Source organism: Danio aesculapii, chromosome 20, assembly GCF_903798145.1.
Source record: "Danio aesculapii chromosome 20, fDanAes4.1, whole genome shotgun sequence".
Classification (NCBI taxonomy): Eukaryota; Metazoa; Chordata; class Actinopteri; order Cypriniformes; family Danionidae; genus Danio; species Danio aesculapii.
The window spans coordinates 24,431,581-24,454,620 of NC_079454.1; the positions used below are offsets into that span (position 1 = coordinate 24,431,581).

Consider the following 23,040-nt stretch of genomic DNA (forward strand, 5'->3'; position numbering starts at 1 on the left):
CTGCCTTATGACTGGTTTTGTGATCCAGGGTCACAGTATATTTTTTAATCAAATTATGGTAACAGTTAGGGATGCATCAATTATAGATTTTGGTTGTATGATTATAGTCTGAGGAATAATCATAGTTATCATGATTATTATGAGAAAATTACATGAAAACTTATATTTTAAAATATTCTTTATTGCTGCTCAGTAAGCAATAATACAGCACAAAATAATATTACAAACAAACAATAGTGCATTTCTCTTTGGATGTAAAAATAAGTGAAAAAAGTTTTTGTCATTTAAACACAAGTAATAATTTTACACTGAAAATAAATGACAGAATAATGAAAGAGTAAATAAATGAAAATAAGAATAAAATAATCTATTTGTCTAATGTAATTTGTTTAAACTTAATTTGCTCAAACACCATGTGCGCATCAATCCTAATATGCACACACAAACAGCACGCTTTCATTGGAAAGAACGAACTTGCGAGCGCAAAAGATGCAACATGTGAACGGCTTTTAGTTAATAGCCTCAGCCATAGTTAATCCAGTGTGTGTATTAGCCTCAGCATACAAGTGCACAGTTGGTATAACTTTTAGTTGCAGCAGTTTTGTTTCATGCAGAAATGCGATGTTGAGAAGCCTTTATGATTAATTAACTGTGACGAGTTAAAGCACAGTTAATAGTGAAATCGGTTAAGCGTAGTAACAGTCTGTTGACATCATTCTAGTGAAACTGCCGGGCATATCATTGTGATCAGATGCTTTCTTAACTGCTGTTTTCTCACTGCTGTATTTTTATTATATTCATTTTTCTTTTAATGATGAAAAAGCGCACCACATATTTACATATACATCTATTTGTCGCTCTCAGCAATGTATACGGTCTCAAAGTTTATATCAATATAAATATATATATTTTTTTACACAATATTTTTATTATATGCTCCTCTTGTTTCAGTTAATGGTAATTTAATCTTTTATAATCATAGGTTAGAACTGCATTGTGCACAAAAAATGTTCATTCGTTCAACTTCTTTTTATTTCTAAAACGATAGCTGATTCAAGTTTAATGGAGCCTAGTTCAGACACAGTTATCAAGTTGTAGCCTTAATTTCAGGATGATTTATTGAATTGTTGTGTGTTTGTTTGCATGTATGCAGGTTCCAGGCGGTGCGTAAGAAGTTCATCACAGAGCTGAAGGAACTGAGGCTAAAGGAGCAAAGTCCTCATGTGGTGCAGAGCATCATCAGCCTCATCATGGGCATGAAGTTCTTCAGAGTCAAAATGTATCCTGTTGAGGACTTTGAGGCTTCGTTCCAGTTCATGCAGGTCGAGACACATGCTAGCACTGTATGTTCTTGTGGCTTTGTAATGAGCCGCTGAAGGTTGTTGATGGATGATTTTGTCAGCTGAGAAATTCTCTTTAAAAGAATGGTTTACCTAAAAATGAAAACATCATTCATTATTCTATATGATGTTCAAAACTCAGGTAATTGAGGTCAGAATAAATGTATGTAACATTATGTGGTATGACTCACGAATAGAGAACATATTTTAGAAGCACAGAAAAACTATTAATATATTTAGAATTTTTAAACACATTTAGTCCCCTTTTTTACTATCTGTGAGTTATTTTGTTTTATTTGCGAGCTCTCTGTTCTCATGCCTCATAAAATCTCTTGAGTAACAGTCTCCGTGTATTATATCTACCTTTGCCAACAGTGCTGTGTGGGGCAATGCCTTTACATTAGCCAGTTATAGGCAGTGAATCCGGCACTCAATATGGGCTGCGTTTAACAAGCACAATAATCCAGAGATTTTTACTGAGCCAAAAGCTGCAAAGAGATGCTGTCTTTTATATTAGACCTCATATTTCTCCAAGCACTGTATCCGAGGGTGCAGCCAGTACTGAATGTTTAATAGTGGCACATTCTTTTTAGTTACTAAAACTATGAGTTTTCTCTCAAATGTTTAGTAGATAATGTAAAGATTTGCATTTAATTGATTAAATGCTTTGTTTTTGGTTGTCTGTGTTGGTGAGGCAGGAATGTGCTCAGTATTTCCTGGAGGTGAAGGATAAAGATATCAAACATGCACTGGCTGGCCTGTTTGTTGAGATCCTCATCCCTGTAGCTGCTGTAAGTACCACACAACTTTCACTTTGTTCAATGGCTGCACAGGATACAATATATTATCTTAAAATGTAACTTATTATTGCTATCACACCTGTCCTCAGGTCTTTACACTGGCTCCCAGTTACATTCAGAATAGATTTTAAAGTATTATTACTGGTCTATAAATCACTAAATGGCCTAGGACCTCAATACATTACAGATATGCTCACTAAATACAAACCTAACAGATCACTCAGATCTTTAGGATCAAATAGATTAGAAATCCCAAGAATTCAGTCAAAGCAGGGTGAATCGGCTTTCAGCTACTACGCCCCTCGCTGCTGGAATCAGCTTCCAGAAATGATCAGATGTGCTCCAACATTAGGCACATTCAAATCAAGACTGAAAACACATCTGTTTAGCTGTGCCTTTACTGAATGAGCACTGTGCTACGTCCGACAGATCGAACTACTATGTTTTTCTCTTCTTTTTAATTCTTTTATAACACATTTTATCATCTTTTATTTTATTTTCATTTTTACCATTTTTATTATTTGTTTTTATTTCTCTTATACTTGTTTATACTTGTATATACACACATATACACAGTCAAGCCCAAATGAATGAATAATTTTGGCCTTGACTGTATATAATGTATAATATATATATGTGCGTGCGTGCGTGCGTGCGTGCGTGCGTGCATATGTGTGTGTATATATGTGTGTGTGTATATATATATGTGTGTGTATATATATGTGTGTGTGTGTATATATATATATTCATATTTATATATTCATATTTATTTATTTTTATATATATATATATATGTGTGTGTGTGTGTGTGTGTGTGTGTGTGTGTGTGTGTGTGTGTGTGTGTGTATGTATATATATATATATATATATATATATATATATATATATATATATATATATATATATATATATATATATATATATATATATATACATATATATATATATATATATATATATATATATATATATTTATATGTATGTGTGTGTGTTTATCCATCCATCGTTTTTAAATTTGTTTAACTGTATATTTTTGCTATTGCTTTTGATTAATTTAATTCAACTTTAAAAAAAAAAAAAACACCAATGATTTTACCTTCTTAAGTACTGCAGAATTAGTTAGATTTCCCATGTATACTGAAATGTGATGCATTCTATCTAAATTGGTGTATTGCTTCATCAACTCTGATTCAAATTAACGTAATTTCACAATATGACAACACAAGAATGTAGAACATTACACAACTCTCCATTAATTCAAATCAGAATATGTTTGTGTGATCTGTGACACTTCTTTCCAGTCTCATTCTGCATTTTCCAATGCTTGATGCTGGAAACAGTATTTAATGTCCCAAATATTTAATATTAAATGGTAACTTTTAAGTTTAATCCTAAAATTGATTCAAATTTGTGTCTGATAGATGGATTTTAAAACAAACGCATCTCTTATGAGGCAAAAATAATTGCAATTGTGCTTCACTTTTTCTCTACAACGATATCATATCATCGTCTGGTTTAATCACAGATTGGTCTGCAAATTGTATTCAGAACGTTTGACGAAGGCTCAGTGACTCTTGTGCAAAGTTCATGATGGTACATGTCCTGTCAAGTGGTTTTAGGTGGAGCCTGTGGAATGAGTTGCTACAGAAACACAATTGAAATGCGTTTGGCTTTGTATTGACAAGACGAATGGCTCTGAGTGATTTGTGTGCTGTTGTGCTGCGAGCGGGTGTAGCTCAGCATGAGGACTCATATGTTTGTGCTTGTGTGTTTTTGGAAGGCGGTAAAGAATGAAGTGAATGTGCCCTGCCTGAAGAACTTTGTGGAGATGCTCTACCAGACGACCTTTGACCTCAGCTCAAGAAAGAAGCACTCACTGGTACAGTCCTTTTTCTGCTTTGATGCATGCTTTCCCACAATCCTCCTGTAGCTTAGATCATTTTGCCACCCAGAAAGGTTTCATTCTTTTCTGGAGCACAAAAAGCCACGTTTACTAGGATCTAATAGTTCCCTGTTTCAAACCTTTAAAGCTTCAAAAAGTACCATAAATCTATCATGAAAGTGGTCCATAAGATTTTTGAAGTTGCCTTAAAGCAGGGGTCTCAAACGTAATTGTCTGGGGGCCCTTTCAGTGACTGACAATATATAGGAGGGCCGTTTTAACATTTCAAGCACAAGAAAAAAAGTGAGATAATTGGTGCTTCTTAGGACATCAGACATGATGTTTATAATTCAAGCAATACCTGTCACAAATCAGCATGTGTTTTAGCTTCACACAACTGCTGAAAAATGTCTGTGAATGTTTAAATGATCACTTTGACATTTAAATAGTCATGATAATGATAATAATAATAATTATTATTATGTCCCAACTAATTGTTGCTTTACCAAAAGCTTAACAGATAGCGTCAGAACTGCAGAAACTGTTTGGGTAACTTCACTTTACTGGCAATTGTTCTTCCCAGTATCTTTCTTTTTTTGTAAAACTACAACAAAGAGGGTGTTACGAAATCTAACCCTGCTCGGCTCCACACAGCAAGCCAAACCCGTAACAATAAATAATATTAAATTAAAGTAATTAGAACTCCACTAATTTAACGAGGAGCCCGGAGTCTCATCTCCCGTTAATAAGGAGCAACAACAACAAAGACGAATGACCAAGGAAATAACGTAAAGTCAAGTTTATTTGACGTTAACTTCAAAAAGGAGACAATAAAAAGCTTACGGAGGTAAATGCCAAAATAACAAACCAAACTCAAGTTTTGTACCCTCTTACCTGCACATAAAATAAAAACAAATAAAATAACATTCACTTACCTCCCTACTAACCACAAAACATGAGGAAAAAGTAATAAAACAAAAAGGCACCCTCCTCAGCACACGTGTCTCCGTATAGATCTCAAAGTCAACACTCAGTGTTCAACTTGCAACAATTTAGCCGAGTAAATGCAACACAGTTTCTACTTCACAACACAAACAACACAAGCCGGGAGAGAGGAGACCCTCCCGAACGACGTTCCAGTCCGGTTTAAATTAAACCTGATTCACCGCACCTGTGTGGTATGATGAAACCTATTTGGAGACAGAGGCGGAGAGAAAAGGACCACAAGCAATGCACACACACACACACACACACACACACACACACACAAACAAACTCACTACTTAGGATATTTATATTATTATTTTTACATCATTAATTATTTAAAGAAAATACATAACAGAGGGTAAGTAAGTTTATATTCACATTAACATGTTCAATTCATCCAGCAGTACTAATGTACATAGTTGTCATAGAAATCTCAATACACATATGAGGAAAAACTATTAAATGAGACCATTTGAATCGAATATTAGCAAAATTAGCATATTTGTCATCAGCATAACGTGTAAGCCATGAAAAAGTGTTTGTTCCACAAAATACAGGTGATATAAAACTGATAATAATAAAATGACCCTTGAATATTTACAAAAATAGAGCTTTAGTAAAAATATAGCACTTATGCACATTTATTTCAACGTTTAAATCACCCCCAGAATGAATATGCATGTGCGTTACACTCGACAGCAAGCTGAGAAAAAACGAAAGTAAAGCTGAAATACAGTATAATATAGTGCAGTACTTTAAATGCCCAATAGGTGGGGGGTGGCTATACGCGACAGCACAACAATGAAAGTGATTCAAAAACATATGTTTTGGGGGCTGAACCTCGTTATATTTTTGACGTTAGTTGCAGGCTGGAGGATGGAGGAGGGCAGGCCGTAAATCACTCATGTGGGCCGGGAGTTTGAGACCCCTGCCTTAAAGAGTAGCATTGAGTGAGATCAGCTTTCTATAATAAGTACATGAGAAGTAATAGTCTAGTTTGTAAAATTCATGGATTTGGCATAACTATTCCTCTTATTCCTGTTCCTATTTACTGTTATGAAGAATTAGAGTCGATGTCAGCGGTTAATGCTTTAGAAGACATAAATATGTTGCGTGAACTAGGATTGTGCAATTAATAGAAATTAACATTTGAATTCACTATTGGCCTCTAACAACTACGCAAAAACAGGAATCAAGATAAGTCAGATGTGTCAAAACACTGCTTAATAATTATTCTCATAAACCTTTGTTTATGTAAAAAATTCACATAAATAGTTGAGAAGGAAATGCATGTGTAACAGTAAATCGGAGCCATGTGGCTCTTAATGCCAACTGTGCTTCTCATTATTAATCAAACAGTGAGTGATTTAGGACAAAAACACTCACTGCTTTCGACTGAAGGACTTTTGTAGCTTTACTTAGAAACAAATTAAGTATAATTTCTAAAGTGAAGACTGCTTAAAGCACAGTTTGTTTCATTTGTATGTGCTTATTATTCTATTCTATATTTTAGTTACCCGTTTAGTGAGAATTGCGAAATTTCATGGTCTCTGAAATGCATAGGTGTAGCAATTTTAAATGTACAGTATATATGGCACATTTATAATCGTTTTAGATCATTCTGATTGCAACATTGACCAAAATAATTGTGATTATGATTTTTTCCATAATCAATCGACTTAAAAATCAACTGTTATTACACTTTTAAATGAGACTTTAACATTTTTTTAGTGCTGTCAATCGAATAAAAAAGTTAACACAGGACAGCACAGCCGGAGCGACTCCCTTCAGATTTAACACGCATGATGATCAAATTTGCTTAAACTAAGCGTTCTTAAGTATGGCTGTATTTCTCAAGGATTCTGATACAACAACATGAAGCAGAGGCTTTACAAAAGTTGGGTTTAACATCAAACATTTATTGTTGAGATGAAACATTTAGTTTGCTGTGACTCAAACACTTTCTCTCCTGTTAAAATTCCAATTAGAGTAACTGAATCTGCAAAATGAATCTCTTTGACCATTTCAGCACTTTATTTATGATAATTTGACAAGAGCACAGGACTTAAAATATTGATCACAAACTTTTAACATTTGAAAGGAAAGGTTTAGAGATATACATATTAGTAATTCCTTGCAAATGTCAACCTTACCATGAAAAGAAATGTTTTCACCAAAATAGCAAAACCGTTTCTGCATTTTTTGTGTAGGCTTGTGTTTTACAGAGCTTTAAAAATACTCAAAAATGTCTCTGTCAGTGTTTTCAAACAACTACAGTATATTTGATTTACCAAAGTCACACAAGAGGCGATTTCACATCCATAACAGAGAGATGTCACATCCATAACGGCACTTTTTCCTCATAAATGTAAAATCAAATAAAATCAATCATGTTTGTTCTATAGTGATCCAACTCTTGTCCTTTTGATTAGCATTGTTTCTTTTGGGTTGTGCAGTTTAATTCACAGTATGAATTTCTACAAAGTATGTTGAATACTGTATACCCACAGACTTTTTTGTCACATCCAAGACGCTTGTTTATTTTCTAATTTGAAATATAAAAAATGTTTACAGATTGATATTTTTCTGCTTGTGGCTAGTTGTTACTGCAAATGTCACATCCATAACGCTGGAATTACTCATATGTATTTATGACAATGTATTTTATGAGAATAATACTGTTACTGTAAACTTTATTGTCCACTTTTGGGGCGATTTGTTCTGCAGCGTAATAGATTTACAACACATATATCACACCACACTCTTAAGACAAACATTGAACAACATTAATAGGACTAAAACAGCAACTACCTCTTCCCATTAAAATTTTGCAAATCAATCGCACAAGGAACAAATGAAAATTTAAATCTGTTGGGCCTTGCCAAAGGAACCCTATACCGAGATCCTGAGGCAAGGATTTGAAATGAATCAAAAAGAGAATGGGAAATATCAGATGAAATCTGATGGGATTTCTTAAACACCTGGATTTCATACAAATACGATAATCCCGGCACTTTTCCTCCTAATACTTTGCTGCAGGTATTTAAAACCATAGACAGTGAGTGGTTAGTAGATGCAGGCAAATCTATTGGCAGAGACCTGCAAATTTATATTAGAATTTAAATAGTGTATATCAGAGATGCCCAAACTAGAGCCCTAGGGCCAAAGTTGGCCCATGTTAACCTTTGATTTGGCCGCTATCCCATATGATAAGAGAGGGAGGTGATGGGGATGGTTTCTAAATTGTCTATTCAAATTTAATGTAACCCTTTGTTTGTTTGTTTGTTTTTTTGTTAAAAGCCAACTGAAACGAAACTTTTCAATTAAATGGTGTAAATTAATCAGATTTTGTTTAAATGTACATACTGTTACCCGACAAAGCCTTTGGTGAGCAAATCAAGTCAAAGGCAGATTCTGCTTGAGTATTCAGCATTGAACTCCACTGTGATATAAATGTGATTGTTTTATTGCAATAAGTTATAATTTAAAAAGTTATACTGCATTAGTTGATACAATTTAAAGTAATGTTTTCTATTTATTTTGAAATATAAGGAAATAAAATAGGAAATTACCTATGGCAACTTTAATGTTATATAGTTTGGTATATTTACCTTCGGCCCACGGCTCTCAATGATGTTTGCTTTTTGGCCATTCATACGGAACAGTTTGGGCACCCCTGGTGTATATAGTATATATACACTTATATAGTATAATTATATAGTGTGCTTGCCTATTTTCTGATAGATTGTCTTTATTCAGACATATTTTTGCATCACCTTATTACAAAGCTTGAATTTTAAATGTCTGTAATGATCTGCAAGAGTATGTTTGTATGATTGAACATGTTGTAAAATAATGTCATTTTGTGAACTATTATTACCGTTTAAAGTAACTTTGTTTCTCTTAAAATCTATTTTAAAATGTGATATATTCCTGTTGATGGCAAAGCTGAATTTTTCATGCATTCTAATAAGATTTGTCACTCAAGACAGCTCTTAGTATTAGTGTTGAAATACCAAGTTTATATCAGTTCACATCAGTTTTTTTCAATATTCAAACATGTCAAATTTGTCAAAGTGTTCTTTTTGTTTTCTGTCTCTCTCCAGGCATTGTATCCCTTGGTCACATGTCTGCTGTGTGTTAGTCAGAAGCAGTTCTTCCTCAATAACTGGCACATCTTTCTTCAGAACTGCCTTTCTCACCTAAAGGTAACATTTTCTAACTGCAGAATGAAGCTGACAGCTTCTCACAGACGGCACCATGAAAAATGCTGTCTACAAATTACTAGAGTAGCTCCAGTATATATCCCAAGCATTCTGTCTTTCTGTAAATCCTACCAAATTCTGTCAAATATTTAATACTTATCAAATAAAATACATAAAGCAGTGTGTGCTGTTGATACAAACATTCTGAAGCCTGAAGGCAGGTTTGGTGATTCAGTATGAAAATTCGTTCAGTGAATGGGTTGGTTGGGTACATAATTTTAGTGAAAGGTGTGGTGTTATAGAAGACTTGTCAAATGCTTCTTGCTTGTATTGTTTGGTTAATCATGCCTGTTTCATCCACTCTGTCTCAATCACATCTTCAAAATGTGTGTGTTTGTGCTCGTCCACGTTGTCTTGTTGTCGTCGGTTCAGCTGCCAGGATGTGATTCTTTTGGTTTCCTGTAATTCCCTTTCCACAGTGATTCATTTTCCCTGCAGTCTGTGCCACTTTATCATGTGAATCTTGAGGACCGATCTGTGATGCTTTGATTAGGTGGTGGTGATTTTGTGAATGAGTGATCAAACTTTATGTAACTCCCTGCAGTGCTGATTAAATCCTTTCCCCACTTACCATTAATCCAGATCAGGACTGGATCAGAATTAGACTAGTGCGAATCTTACTCCTAATCCACTTTAGACTGCTTCTTCTCAACAAGTCATTTGAACATTTCAGGATCAGAGGTGAAGTTTTCCTCAGTTGTCTGGTGTAATGGCTTTAGCCAATCGAATCTAGGTTTATGGGATTTGTAGTCTCAGTGGTGGAAAATTCCTCTCCCGATTGATCCATGGATTCTCTTTACAGTTCTGCTTGTCTCTCTATTCCCCTGTCTGCTTCTAACCCTGCTGTAGTTTGTCTTCCCTGTCTGAAAGACTTTAGTCAGAGAGATGCCATATTTATTTTTGAAGCCTTGTTTTCATTTGCATGAGTTATGCATGGCAACTACTCTGAGTAAAGTCTTCATAATCACTCACGCTTTTAATCATACATTTGCATGCACTAATCTTGCCTCATTTTTTTTTGTTGTTCTGTTTTTTGTACGGTTTCTCTTTTGTTTAAGTTTGTTTCGTGTTTTTATTTAGTTTTATTTCTATTTATGCTTTGTTTTTGTCTTTGTGACATAGTTTGTTTTTTGTTATTATTTACTTTATTTGTTTATTTTTAGAGAGCCCCTATTACGCATTAAAAAGGGTCATATTTTGGTTTTGGGGGTCTCCAACAACAGTCTGAAATGCATGCAAGGTCAAAAAACACCTTCATTGTCTTATAATATGCATTTATTTTTACTTATCCCTCATTCAGCGATTCATTTGTTCTCAAATCCCTCCTTAGTGCGATGCTAATCTGCGCTGATTAGTCAGATGACCCAGTCTGTTGTGATTGGTCGACTACGTTAAGCGTGAGACTAAGCCCACCATGGCTTATCAACAATTTTGAAGTAGTGCAGAGTGTATGTGTGAGCATACCTGCCAACACTTTTGTTTTTTCCTGGGAGTCTCCCTGTATTTCAGATTTATCTCCCGCCACCCTTCCGTTTTGTTATTTCTCCCTTTTTCTTTCTATAGTGTTTGTGGGCGGTTCCGGGGGTTTGAATTTTCCCAGGTCTGCGCGTGCAGCAAATGGGCGGGGCTTGAGTTCCGTATCAACGTCACTCCGACACGGCTAAAGACTCATTAAAGCAGTGATTCATTTGAACCACTATGAGTTGACTCTTTTATAGATGAATCAATAGCTTTAAACACAGCGCACTTTCAGATTTAAGCCTTAGCTGGATATTTCACTTCACTTAGAGCTGTGTTACACACTGCATAGAAGGTAATTTTCAAAAACACATAATAGGGGCTCTTTAAAATCTATATTTTTTTATCTTTCTTTATTTTCTACTATTTTTGTTTTATGTTGATGTGTTATTATTTTGATGTGTTATTATTTGATCATTTATTTTTTTAATCCTGCTTTTTGTCTTCTCACCCATCTGAAACATCTTCATCAGCACATCGCCCATTTATTAAAATATAACTGCTAAAAAAGCTTTAATAATATATAAAATAAAATTTTTAATCAAATAAAATAAAAATCTTTAGTCTGAGATATTTTCATTCCATAGGGAAGAATAGATACACTTTGAAATACTTGTGCTGATTCTGTAGAGAATCTGACACTGAAGTATTACATCCCAAGCACCCTGCACCTTGTTCTGCATGTTTTGTTTTTGCTGTTGTTGTAGCACAAAGCTTTTTGTTTTGTTCTTAAGTTTGTCTCTTGTTCTGTATCTAACCTGCATGTCTTCCCCACCACCATCACCCCCTGTCCTTTGTCATCTTTTTTTGTTCCCCCCTGCACGTTTATTGGCTCCAGATGCCGTCAAACAACAGCATCCGTAAGCAGATTGAGACCCTGCAGGTGAGTTTCCATGGTTGCCTACAGTCCCGCCTCTGAGAGGTCATGTGACTGACCTGTATTCCACATTGGTTTCCTGAGACCTCTGGCTCTTTCGTCCTTTAGCGGAAACATTTAGTAATTTATGGAGATGTGGACTTTATTATATCAGTGATCACTGTTTTAGGCTTGTTTTATCAGAGGTGGCATCAGTTTTGGACAAAACTCACTCATTGCCTTTGAAAGCAAAATTAAAACATAGTTTTATTTAATATTTCAATGTGCCAAGGTTAAATTTGTAATCTGAATTTTAATATTGGGGCACAATGGCAATCGAATTGGATTGCGCTTATTGAAAAAATATGGAAAATCATCAAATACTGACTTTTTTAATGCCTGGATGCTGCTGACGCCATTGTTTTTTGTAGAGGTTGGAGGAGTTTGCATGTCTGTTGCGTTTGCAGTGGTTTGTTTTACATTTAATTTACCAAGATAAATATTTTAAATGTTCCCCGTTAGGCAAGAGAGGAAAAAAATCCAGATTGCGTACAGAAATGGCATGTCTTGCTGAAAAAACACTAGAAAATCCTCAATTATAGTGACACTCTCCTTATGTTGCTGCAAAACATGCACCTATATCGCCCCCTATGGTCAAAGTAGATTATTACACCCTGCTTATTCTCTGCTGCAGTCTGATTAGCTGTGTGTGTGAGAGACAATTGCTTAGTCAGTGACTCGATTTGGACGCGCCATGATGTGTTAATCGCAGATTCATTAGCAGAGTTTTTATGAATCCCTCTTTCATCATCCATTGCTTCTGCTGAACAGCCGATTTATGAGTCATCTCTCTGTGCATCAATGCAGTTAAAGCAGAAATTACGGCACTTATTGGCCTATAAATGGAGTCCGGTGCGTCATATTCCTCATTAACTCATCGTAAGCAGCAAGAACTATTGATCTCCTGTAATGATGAAGCAGCAGCAGCTGTTTATGAATGAATATGGCAAAGGATTCATTTTTTTAAAGCTTGTTTTTGCTGGCTACATCACTAAGGCTACTTGACGTCACTGGTTTTGAGTCTATAGCTCATGTCTTGACTTGTTGTGTTAGAGTTTTATTTCTTTACTTTTTCTAGAACAAAGACCCCAAAATGTCTCGTGTAGCACTGGAGTCTCTGTACAGGCTGCTCTGGGTTTACATCATTAGGATCAAGTGTGAGAGTAACACAACCACACAGAGGTAAGACACAACCCTACAGAAAACCTGAATGCTCATACACTAAGAATAGAGAGAAACACTCCGCTACAAACATACTATTATTTCAGAGACATTATCTCTTTTGTTTCCTTCACAGTCGGCTCCTCAGTATTGTAACAGCACTTTTCCCGAAGGGCTCTCGCAGCGTGGTGCCCAGGGACACACCTCTTAACATCTTTGTTAAGATCATTCAGTTTATCGCTCAGGTAAAAGTTTCAGCCCTTTATTATGTCTCAATGTGCTTTTCCTTCCTTTGTGTGTATCCACTTTGTGTTTGGATTTTATAAGTGACATTTTGTGGTGTTTTTTTCTCTTTATGAAGGAAAGGCTTGACTTTGCCATGAAAGAGATCATCTATGACCTGCTGTGTGTGGGCAAGTCTCACAAGACCTTCACCATAAATCCAGAGGTGTGTAAAGACATATACTGTGCAGAAATAAAAAAGATTTTACAAAATTATTATTATAAAATGGTAGAAATTAACCAAATAAGTATAATATTTAAAAAAAAAATTTTGATGAGTCATGGCTGTTTAAAATAGTTCCATTCTAATGCTGCATTCACATCTTATGCGGATAAAGCGTCAATCGCGACTCGTGAGTGATTTACATGTTAAGTCAATGCAAAGACGTAAGTAGACATCATGCCGTGTGATTCGCGTGAATGACGTAGGTAGAATTGAGCATTTTGTGTGTTTGTTGCGCGAATTGCTCAAGTTGAAAAATCTGAACTTCAGCAGACATTCACGCCGTGTTAACCAATCATGAGCTTGCTTTTGTTGGGGTGTAATTATGACGTAGTGCCTGTTGTTGGTGTCCTGAGGAAAAATCCTCATGCTGACACCGGACAACAACAGCTCAACAAACTGGGCCTTGCTCAGTCTGAAGCATCACTGAAAGCCTCTATCATCCAGGTGCAGTTTGTGGAGGAGTTAATGAACTTACAGAGCTGGGTGCACCTCTGAAAGGATTTAGTGGACTCAGACATGGCGTCGAACGAATATATGCTGTTTTTCAGCATTTCTAAAACACATAAAGCACAGCTAGTATCTAAATAAAATCCATGAAACGTACAACTAGCCATTTAGCAACGAAGCTAGAGTCACTGCGCAGACAGAAGCCATACCCTTGACGCAAATCTATTGATAATGAAGCAAATTTGACAGACCGAAATAATCGAATTTGGGGTGTGAATAAAGCGAATTTGACACAGAAGTTGAGCAAATTTGGCAAGCGAATTAAGCGAATTTGATGCGCGACTGAAGCAAGTTTCACGTGCGAATGAAGCAAATTTGACACACGAATTAATCGAATAGACTCATGAACGTGTGAATTTAACGCACGAATGAAGGGAATTTAATGCACGAATTAATCGAATTTGACACGCGAATTTGATGCACAAATTTGATGCGTCAATATGACGCACGAATGAAGGGAATTTAATGCACGAATTGATCGAATTTGACACGCGAATTTGATGCACGAATTTGATGCGTCAATATGACGCACGAATGAAGGGAATTTAATGCATGAATTAATCTAATTTGACAAGCGAAAGAATCAGATTTGACACAATAACGAGTCAGATTTGACATGCAAATTAAGTGAATTTGACGCACAAATTAATCAATTTTGACGTGTGAATGAAGTAATTTGACACGTGAATAAATCGAATTTTGTTGCACGAATGAAGCGAATTTGATGCACAATTGAAGCAAGTTTGACACGCTAATGAGGCGAGTTTTATGCGCAAAATGTTCACACATCTATTTACACGTGAATAGTGCGATTTTTATATATATATATATATATATATATATATATAGATATAGATATCTATATCTATATATATATAGATATAGATATAGATATAGATATCTATATCTATATCTATATCTATATATATATATATATATATATATATATATATATAATTTTTTTTGTTTTGTTTTTTTTTTTTTTTTTTTTTTTTTTTTTTTTTTTTGTGCATGCCTTGTCTGGTGTGAACACAGCATAATAGTTCTGTGCTCTATTCATTGTTACTTAATGTTAATTTAGAAACACTTTAATATGACGGTTACTCATTTCATGAATATACAATAGAAATAAATGCATTGTAAGTGCATTAATGAATATTTAATTTCTTAGTTGCACTGTAACGAGCTGAAAAAAAATTAAATACTAAATCATCAATTGCTATAAATTAATGCTACTTGTTTAAACATAAATAACATGATTACTATCATGTTATTAATGTGTTTATATATTAAAAGCAAGCCTTACAACATTAGAAAATTCATAATGAAAAATATATTATGAAATTTATTTAAAGATTACGTTTAACAGTGTTCTATAATGATTGTTATTCACAAAAAGATGAAGACGACAGCTAATTATCTCTCTCTCTGTCTTTCTTTCTCAGAGGATGAATATTGGTCTGCGGGCCTTTCTGGTGATAGCTGACAGCCTACAACAGAAAGATGGCGAGCCACCTATGCCCACTACAGGCGTCATCTTACCCTCAGGCAACACACTGCGGGTCAAAAAGATCTTCCTCAACACCACCCTGACAGACGAGGAAGCCAAGGTCATCGGTATGGAGCCTTACTGTTACTACACAGCTTCCCAAAAAGACATTTATTCTTGCATGCAGCCTCCCCTCCTACTCAATCCATTTGTCTATATGACATTAGTATGCCAAAATGTTGTTTTTTGTTTGTTTAGCTATCTTTAAAGGAAGTTTTTAAGAGTGAAAGAATGAAAGATTTGTTTTAAAACGCATTGAACGCCTGTCATGAGTTCAGATAGTGCTGTATTTATCTTGCTCCATTGTTTAGAGGTTGAGGAAATGCGTCTGTATGTGAACTATTGTATCTTTTTCCATTCTACTAGATTTTGTGTGTGAACTAAGCTGTTCTTTTTGTGTGTGTGTGCTTGTCCGTCTAGGTATGTCTCTATATTACCCTCAGGTTCGGAAGGCCTTAGATAACATTCTTAGACACCTGGATAAAGAAGTGGGACGATCCATGAGCATGACCAACGTTCAGATGTCCAACAAAGAACCAGAAGACATGATCACGTTAGTTTCTTGGGGTTTTATTGAGCTATTAAGTATGATAAAGCCGCTCAAAATCTTCCAAATGGTATGAAAAATAATGGTGCCATTTATTTGTTGTAGTGGGGAGCGTAAGCCGAAGATTGATCTATTCCGGACATGTGTAGCTGCCATTCCCAGGCTAATCCCAGACGGCATGAGCAGACAGGATCTCATTGAGCTACTGGCCAAGTAATGACCTGTGACCCTCACGTCAACTCTCATTCATCACTTCACGAAAACTCCAGCCTTTCTGTGATTCACTTGTTCTGTTGTCGTCAGAGAGCAATTGTATTTATGCTTATTGATCATTTACTACAGCAGAGATGAAGAGTCTGGACTAGTGCTAAATTCATTGTTCAGTTCTGGTTCACAAGCTCACAGTTTGGTTCATTTTGGAAATATTTCATTCATTACTGTGAATGTGTATTCTACATGTCACTTTCATGTTTATACATTTATTTATACTTTGCAGGTTCTCAAACAACCTAATTGCAAAGAACACAAGCATTTTAGAATGAGAATCATCAATGTTTAAAGAAACTTATAGGGGTAGTTCATACAAAGATGACACTTTGCTGTTAATTTACTAGCAGCTTCAGCTAAAAAAGTCTTTCAAAGGCAGAGAGCTCACATACTTCTCAATTTGGCCTGAATGTGAGTTATTAACAGCAAATTTTCATCCTTTTTAGGGTTTTCTCATGCAAAGTGTTCAGTTAATTTACGGATATTAGTCAAATACAGAATTTCAGTTATTCAGAAAGGACTAATCTGGTATTCTAATTTACATATATTCATTACTTCCTGATTAATAACCACAATATGAGTCAGACTTCCTGTGAAGTCATAATGGCATGTAGTCCTATATATATAAATCTGTCAGCCCCTTGAACTTTCTGCGGTTTTACTGACGCATGATGCTGTTATAAAGGTGATGATGCGTAGTGTTTATTTATTGTACTTCGTAAACAATGTGACTCTTTATTCGTCCCTCCCATTCAGACTGACCATCCACATGGATGAGGAGCTGCGTGGTCTGGCGTTCACCACTCTGCAGGCTCTGATGGTGGACTTCCCGGACTGGAGAGAGGACGTGTTGTCTGGTTTTGTGTATTTCATTGTGAGGGAGGTGACTGATGTTCACCCCACTTTACTGGATAACGCTGTCAAGATGCTGCTGCAGCTCATCATACAGTGGAGACAGGCGGTACAGAGCAACAACCGCTGCCATGATTCACAGGTGCAAACATACAACAACAGAGTTGTTTTTTAATAAAATATATTGACCTTATTTTGGAATGCAGAAGTGCACACGTTTTGCGAGAACTTCTGATTCAGTCACATATGGAAGACATTACTAGGAATAGTAAAGGGCAGAAAACGGTTAAACTACTCGCTCTACAAACAAGTGTGTTCATTTCACTTTACATTAAAGAATAAAAATATAACACGAAATGATTAGTTCGCAACATAAAGCAGCATAACAAGCTGTTTTTAACGTCTAAAATCAATGGATTCCAATGGCTGCGCCCAATTGTACATGAAGAATAAGGTCAATAACAAACAAAGACTTAGGCTTTGAAAACAAACTTTAAATCATAAAAGATCATTTGAGAAACATCTGTTTTATTTTGTAGAATAGAAATAAAGTAACCAAACTGTAAATCACCAATATATATAATAATATGTTTCTTGGTGTGTACTTTAATCTTAACATCTTTAATATAATTATTTATTATTGTCATGTTAGGTAAAGTAAGTTGAGTCTGCCCTAAGTTTTAAGCCTTTCAAATGACTTACAACTTGGTCAGAAGACTCCTTTGTGGTATGTTCTTGCTGAAAGTCTTAAAACGCTATAAATTAAAGCTTTGGTAGGTGGTATTTGTGATCATTTACATTGTTTCTTATAGTTCTATTTCTTTTTATTGGTTACATTTTAAAATACTAAACAAAATCGAAAGGCAAAATTCTCAAGCATTGAAGTAAAAATACTGTAAACAGTGTTTCAGTCAAAGGTGTAGTTGGCACTGAGCATCTCAGGCTTCTAAAAGTTGGGGGTACTGATTCTCTCAGTGTCCAATATGGAAAAGTCTTCCTTAGCCTTTTATACTCCTATTGACGTCATTTTGACTGATGTAAGTTGGAATTCCCCCCAAGTGCCCAAGGTTTTCTTCTGAACTTCAATAAACTCAACCAAGATTGCTGATCTCCATTTAAGTTTAGGTGTGGAACCACCAACACATAACACGCACACATCGGTGCTATAGGCAGTCCAGTATTCGATCCTCCTTTTCATTTAGCTAACGATTAAGATAAGGTATTTCTTACAAACTAAAACAGCATATAACGTAATGTTTATGTAATGTGATGTTTGAGCATTACATTTTTCAAAAAAGGTTTAAAAGAATCTAATATACAGTAAATATATAGAGGCAGAAGAATTTCATTTTCTTGATCTTATACAACATTTATTTAGTTTTTATTTACTTGTAGTGTTTATTTATTGGAAAGAAATGTATGCTTTTATAAAGTGTGTTATGATAAAGCATTCTTAAATTAATAAAAAAGTGATAGTAAAGACTTTTATAATACAAAAATACTGTTCTTTTGAACTTTATATTCATCAATATAATGTAAAATGCAAAAATTCAGCCAAGAATTAAGCAGTATGGCTTTCATCACTGCAAACAATAAATGCTTTGAGCACATTTATGAGTATGTTTATGTAATTTCTGAAGAATCATTTAATTCTGAAGATTGGACAAATGATTTGTTATTGCCATAAATTTTCCAAAAAAATAAAAAATTTAAATGGTAATAGTAATATTATTGGACTTTTCATGAAAAATAAATAAAATAGTATTATTTTACAAAGATTTTTAAAACTTGCTGACCTTAAACTTTTAAACACTTCGATGTGTTTTTCTTATTTGAGTTTTTCTTGTAGCATATCATAAATTGTTATCTAGTGGTTTACCTTTGTTTGTTTCTGTTTTAGAGCCCGTCTCTCCCTCTTGAGCGATCTCCTCTCTGGACAGTTCTGCATGTGGTGGAGGGTCTGGCTCTGGTGGTGCTGTGCAGCTGTCGACCTGCAACACGCAGACTCGCCGTCAACGTCCTCAAAGAGGTCCGATCGCTGCACACGGCCCTCGGCATTGCTAAGGTAACCATCCTCCCTGCATGACTTCCTGTTGTTCACGCACATCGGATGACCTTCTTTGTTTGCTCTTCAAATTTATTGCTTTGTCTTTATCTTTGTTTTCCCTCTTTCTCAGGGAGATGAAGAGTTGGCTATAGACGTGATGGACAGATTGAGTGCTTCAGTCCTCGAGAGCTTTATTCATCTCACGGGGGCTGATCAGGTAAGAAAATGCAAAACAGTATGTTCACAGAATGTTTGTGTACATTTAAACAAACAAAAAATGGCACACTGTTTTAAAATGATCATATTTTGCCCCTTTTTGCTTTAGACAAATCTGCTGTATTGTCCCAGTGGAATAGACCTACAGACTTTGGCAGAGTGGAGTTCTTCTCCCATCAGCCATCAGTTTGATGTCGTAAGCCCCTCTCACATCTGGGTGTTTGCCCATGTGACGCAAGGTCAGGACCCCTGGGTCATCAGTCTGTCTAGTTACCTTCGTCAAGAGAACCTGCCCAAGCATTGCCCCTCTGCACTGAGCTACGCTTGGGTCTTCGCCTCCACCCGGCTTCAGCTGCTCTCTCCACAAGTTGACATTAAGTATGTTTTTGCATTCAAATGTGCCTGATAAATATGCATAGTTGCATTATGTTTTATATATATTATAATGTTTTACACTACATGTCAAAATTTGAGGTCAGTAGGATTTTTAAATGTTTTAAAATATGCTTCTGCTCATTAGGTCTGCATTTATTTGATCAAAAATACAGTACAAATTGTAAAATTTTAAAATGTTATTGCACTATAAAATAAATAAATAAATAAATAAATAAATGTTTGAAAGTAGTTTATAATAAAATTTTCTAGAATTTATTGCAATGATTATAAAAATTAATTTTCAGTTTTATTACTCCAGTCTTCAGAGTCACATGATTCTCCTGAAATCACTCTATTATTATTATTATTATTATTATTATTATTATTATTATTATTATTATTATTATTATTATTATTATTATTATTATTATTATTAATAATAATATTATTATTATTAAGGTGGCAAAAAGCCCCTTTATTAAACAGTGATTAATTGGAAACAATTATTCAATTGATTTGTTCAAAACTGCTGATTCGTTTAGAAAAGAGGCAAGTGAATTGAACAGATCATGAATAGATCCTGAAATCATTTGGCACACTCCATTTATTCAAACGTGAAAGTACAGACTCATCACGAGGCCCCACATATAGAAATCATAAGGCAATATGTGCAGATCGCATATTGAAATTTAAATGGTTTTGTTCCATGCAAGAGATATACGGTGTTGTGGGGCCTTCACGATTTATTAAACAAAAAATTGGTTAATGGGTGCATCACCTTCAGAATTAAAGCCACTAATAAAAGGCTACATTAAAAATAACAAAAAAATACACTTTTTGAAATCCATCCTGAAATGGGAACAAAATCCTATTTTTTATTTTATTTATTTTTTTACTCAAGACATGATGAGATTTTTTACAAAAGATGCCATATTGGGCACACAAGACTTACACATGAACATTTACTCAAAGGTACCAACCCCTAAAATGTCAATAATGCCACAGCAACCAAACTGTTAAACATATTTATGTGAATGCCCTGTTTTTAATGTTATCAGACAGCAATTTTTATCTGGAGAGATTTTAAATGAAATATTTTTAAATGTGAATTTTTATTAAAAGTAAAGCTTAAAAAACAATGTTAGATTTTTATCTTGTATATTATCATATCAATGTGTACATAAACGAAACATGGCAAAGAGAATGGGACAACTGCATCAACAACAAATTATATGAAATTAACCCGAAAATAAATGAAAGACATTTAGCAAATTATAATTTCGAAACCAGGCATGATCAGACGGTCTTTACCAGACGTCGAATTGGACATTCTAGGTTGACACATTTATATTTATTAAATAACGAAGAATCACCTAAATGTAATAACTGCCAGACTGCTCTTACCATCAAACATATTTTGTTGGAATGTAGAAGTTTAAATTCCAATAGACAAAATTTTTATAAGGAGAGCACTTTGATGGACATTTTTAAAAAGGTTCCACCAGGAAGAGTTTTACATTTTTTATCAAAAATAGAACTGAAAAACCATATTTAACTTTGAATTTTTTTTTATCTATTTATATTTTATATATTTGTCTAAGTAATTTATTTATTTATTTATTTTTTTATATAATACGAATTATGAATGTATTTATTATTTACTAATATTACGAATGTAATAGTTTAATGTATATCCATTTGGCCACGAAATATCCATAAGTTGCTGATGTGGCAATAAATATGTAATAAATAAATAAATAAATAAATATATATTATCATTGTTATTATTTATGTATTTTTATCTTATGCATTTATTGCTGTTGATGACTTTTAATTGTTAGAATATTTTTATAATTATAGAAAAGTGTTATTTATAAAATGTGATAAACTTGATAGTTTTTTGCCATGACATAGCCAGAGAAGCTGATATGCCAATAAACTCAAAATTCCCTCTTTCTAATGGCTCCATCCCTAAACATAATAAGCAGTCACATTTATCTTGATATAATGTATTAAGCTATTGCCAAGCATTTGAGTGCATGAAAAATTCCAGTCGGAGACATTTTTAATGAAATTTTGTACCTGGAAATGATTCAATAATTGGAAGAATATTTATCATCAATATTATCAATCATCAATATTTATCAATCAATATTAATAAAAATTTATCATACATTGTTAATACACATAATATTTATTTAATTGTTGATATTTTTTTACATAAAATTCTTTGGCTTTAATGAGTGGAATTTAACTTTCCTGTGTGACCTTTGACCCTTGCAGCAGCCCAATCAATGCCAAGAAGGTGAACAGCATGAGCAGCAGCAGTGACTCATACGTGGGCCTTTGGAGGAACTACCTAATCCTGTGTTGCAGCTCTGCCACCTCTTCGTCTTCATCTTCCTCATCCTCTTCCTCATCTGCCGGCTCTGTCCGCTGTTCCCCACCCGAGACGCTGGCATCTACTCCAGACAGCGGATACAGTTACGACTCAAAGGTCAGGTCATAGCAACCTAGCACCTCTAATGTCGGATGGTATAACTAACATTGTAAATGATAAACATTGTTTGTGTACACGAGTCTCTCTGTGTGTTTGTGCAGATCATTAGCATTCCGTCCCCATCCTCCTTGTTCAAGCATGTGGTTCCTATGATGCGCTCCGAGAGTATGGACATCACTGAGTCTCTTGTCCTGGGGCTTGGCCGGACCAACCCTGTTGCCTTCAGGTGCGTCTTGGCATCAGCTTACATGGAGCTTATTACTAGGTGTAAATGAGGCCAGTGACTAGTGGTCAGACTGACATATTGGTGTGATTTGACTCGAATGCATCTCAAATTAAGCTCTTTTAGCCACTTGTGGTTTCATGAAGACCCAATTCGTCACTTGTTATATGTGTCTTTTACTTCATGTTACACATTATGTGTATATATAGCAGACCCCATATTTATTTATTTTTTAAAATTAATTAAACATATTTTTTATGTTTTCGTGATAAAAATGACTGATTTTGTGTACAATTTTGCGGTTATTATATATATCTATATCTATATATCTATATATCTATATATATATATATATATATATATATATATATATATATATATATATATATATATATATATATATATATAGATATATAGATATATATATATAGATATAGATTATATATACACATAGATATAGGTATATATATATATATATATATATATATATATATATACCTATATCTATGTGTATATATAATCTATATCTATATATATATATATATATATATATATATATATATATATATATATATATATA

At 34.4% G+C, this 23,040-nt stretch overlaps 1 protein-coding gene across 12 annotated transcripts in view; it reads left to right on the plus strand.

Annotated features, from left to right (window-relative positions):
* fryl (furry homolog, like) overlaps positions 1–23,040 on the plus strand; it is a 159,332-nt gene that overhangs the window by 80,859 nt on the left and 55,433 nt on the right. For 8 of the 12 annotated variants that reach the window (XM_056480793.1, XM_056480794.1, XM_056480783.1 and 5 more), the window contains 17 exons: positions 1,154–1,322; positions 2,039–2,131; positions 3,921–4,019; positions 9,116–9,217; positions 11,631–11,675; positions 12,787–12,890; positions 13,006–13,114; positions 13,231–13,317; positions 15,330–15,501; positions 15,854–15,986; positions 16,086–16,193; positions 17,004–17,241; positions 19,000–19,164; positions 19,277–19,363; positions 19,472–19,740; positions 22,021–22,234; positions 22,339–22,463. In XM_056480793.1, the coding sequence (XP_056336768.1) occupies positions 1,154–1,322; positions 2,039–2,131; positions 3,921–4,019; positions 9,116–9,217; positions 11,631–11,675; positions 12,787–12,890; positions 13,006–13,114; positions 13,231–13,317; positions 15,330–15,501; positions 15,854–15,986; positions 16,086–16,193; positions 17,004–17,241; positions 19,000–19,164; positions 19,277–19,363; positions 19,472–19,740; positions 22,021–22,234; positions 22,339–22,463 (2,319 nt within the window). The remainder of the gene's footprint in view (positions 1–1,153; positions 1,323–2,038; positions 2,132–3,920; positions 4,020–9,115; positions 9,218–11,630; positions 11,676–12,786; positions 12,891–13,005; positions 13,115–13,230; positions 13,318–15,329; positions 15,502–15,853; positions 15,987–16,085; positions 16,194–17,003; positions 17,242–18,999; positions 19,165–19,276; positions 19,364–19,471; positions 19,741–22,020; positions 22,235–22,338; positions 22,464–23,040) is intronic. The other 4 variants (XM_056480786.1, XM_056480789.1, XM_056480792.1 and 1 more) reach the window with 1 other exon arrangement.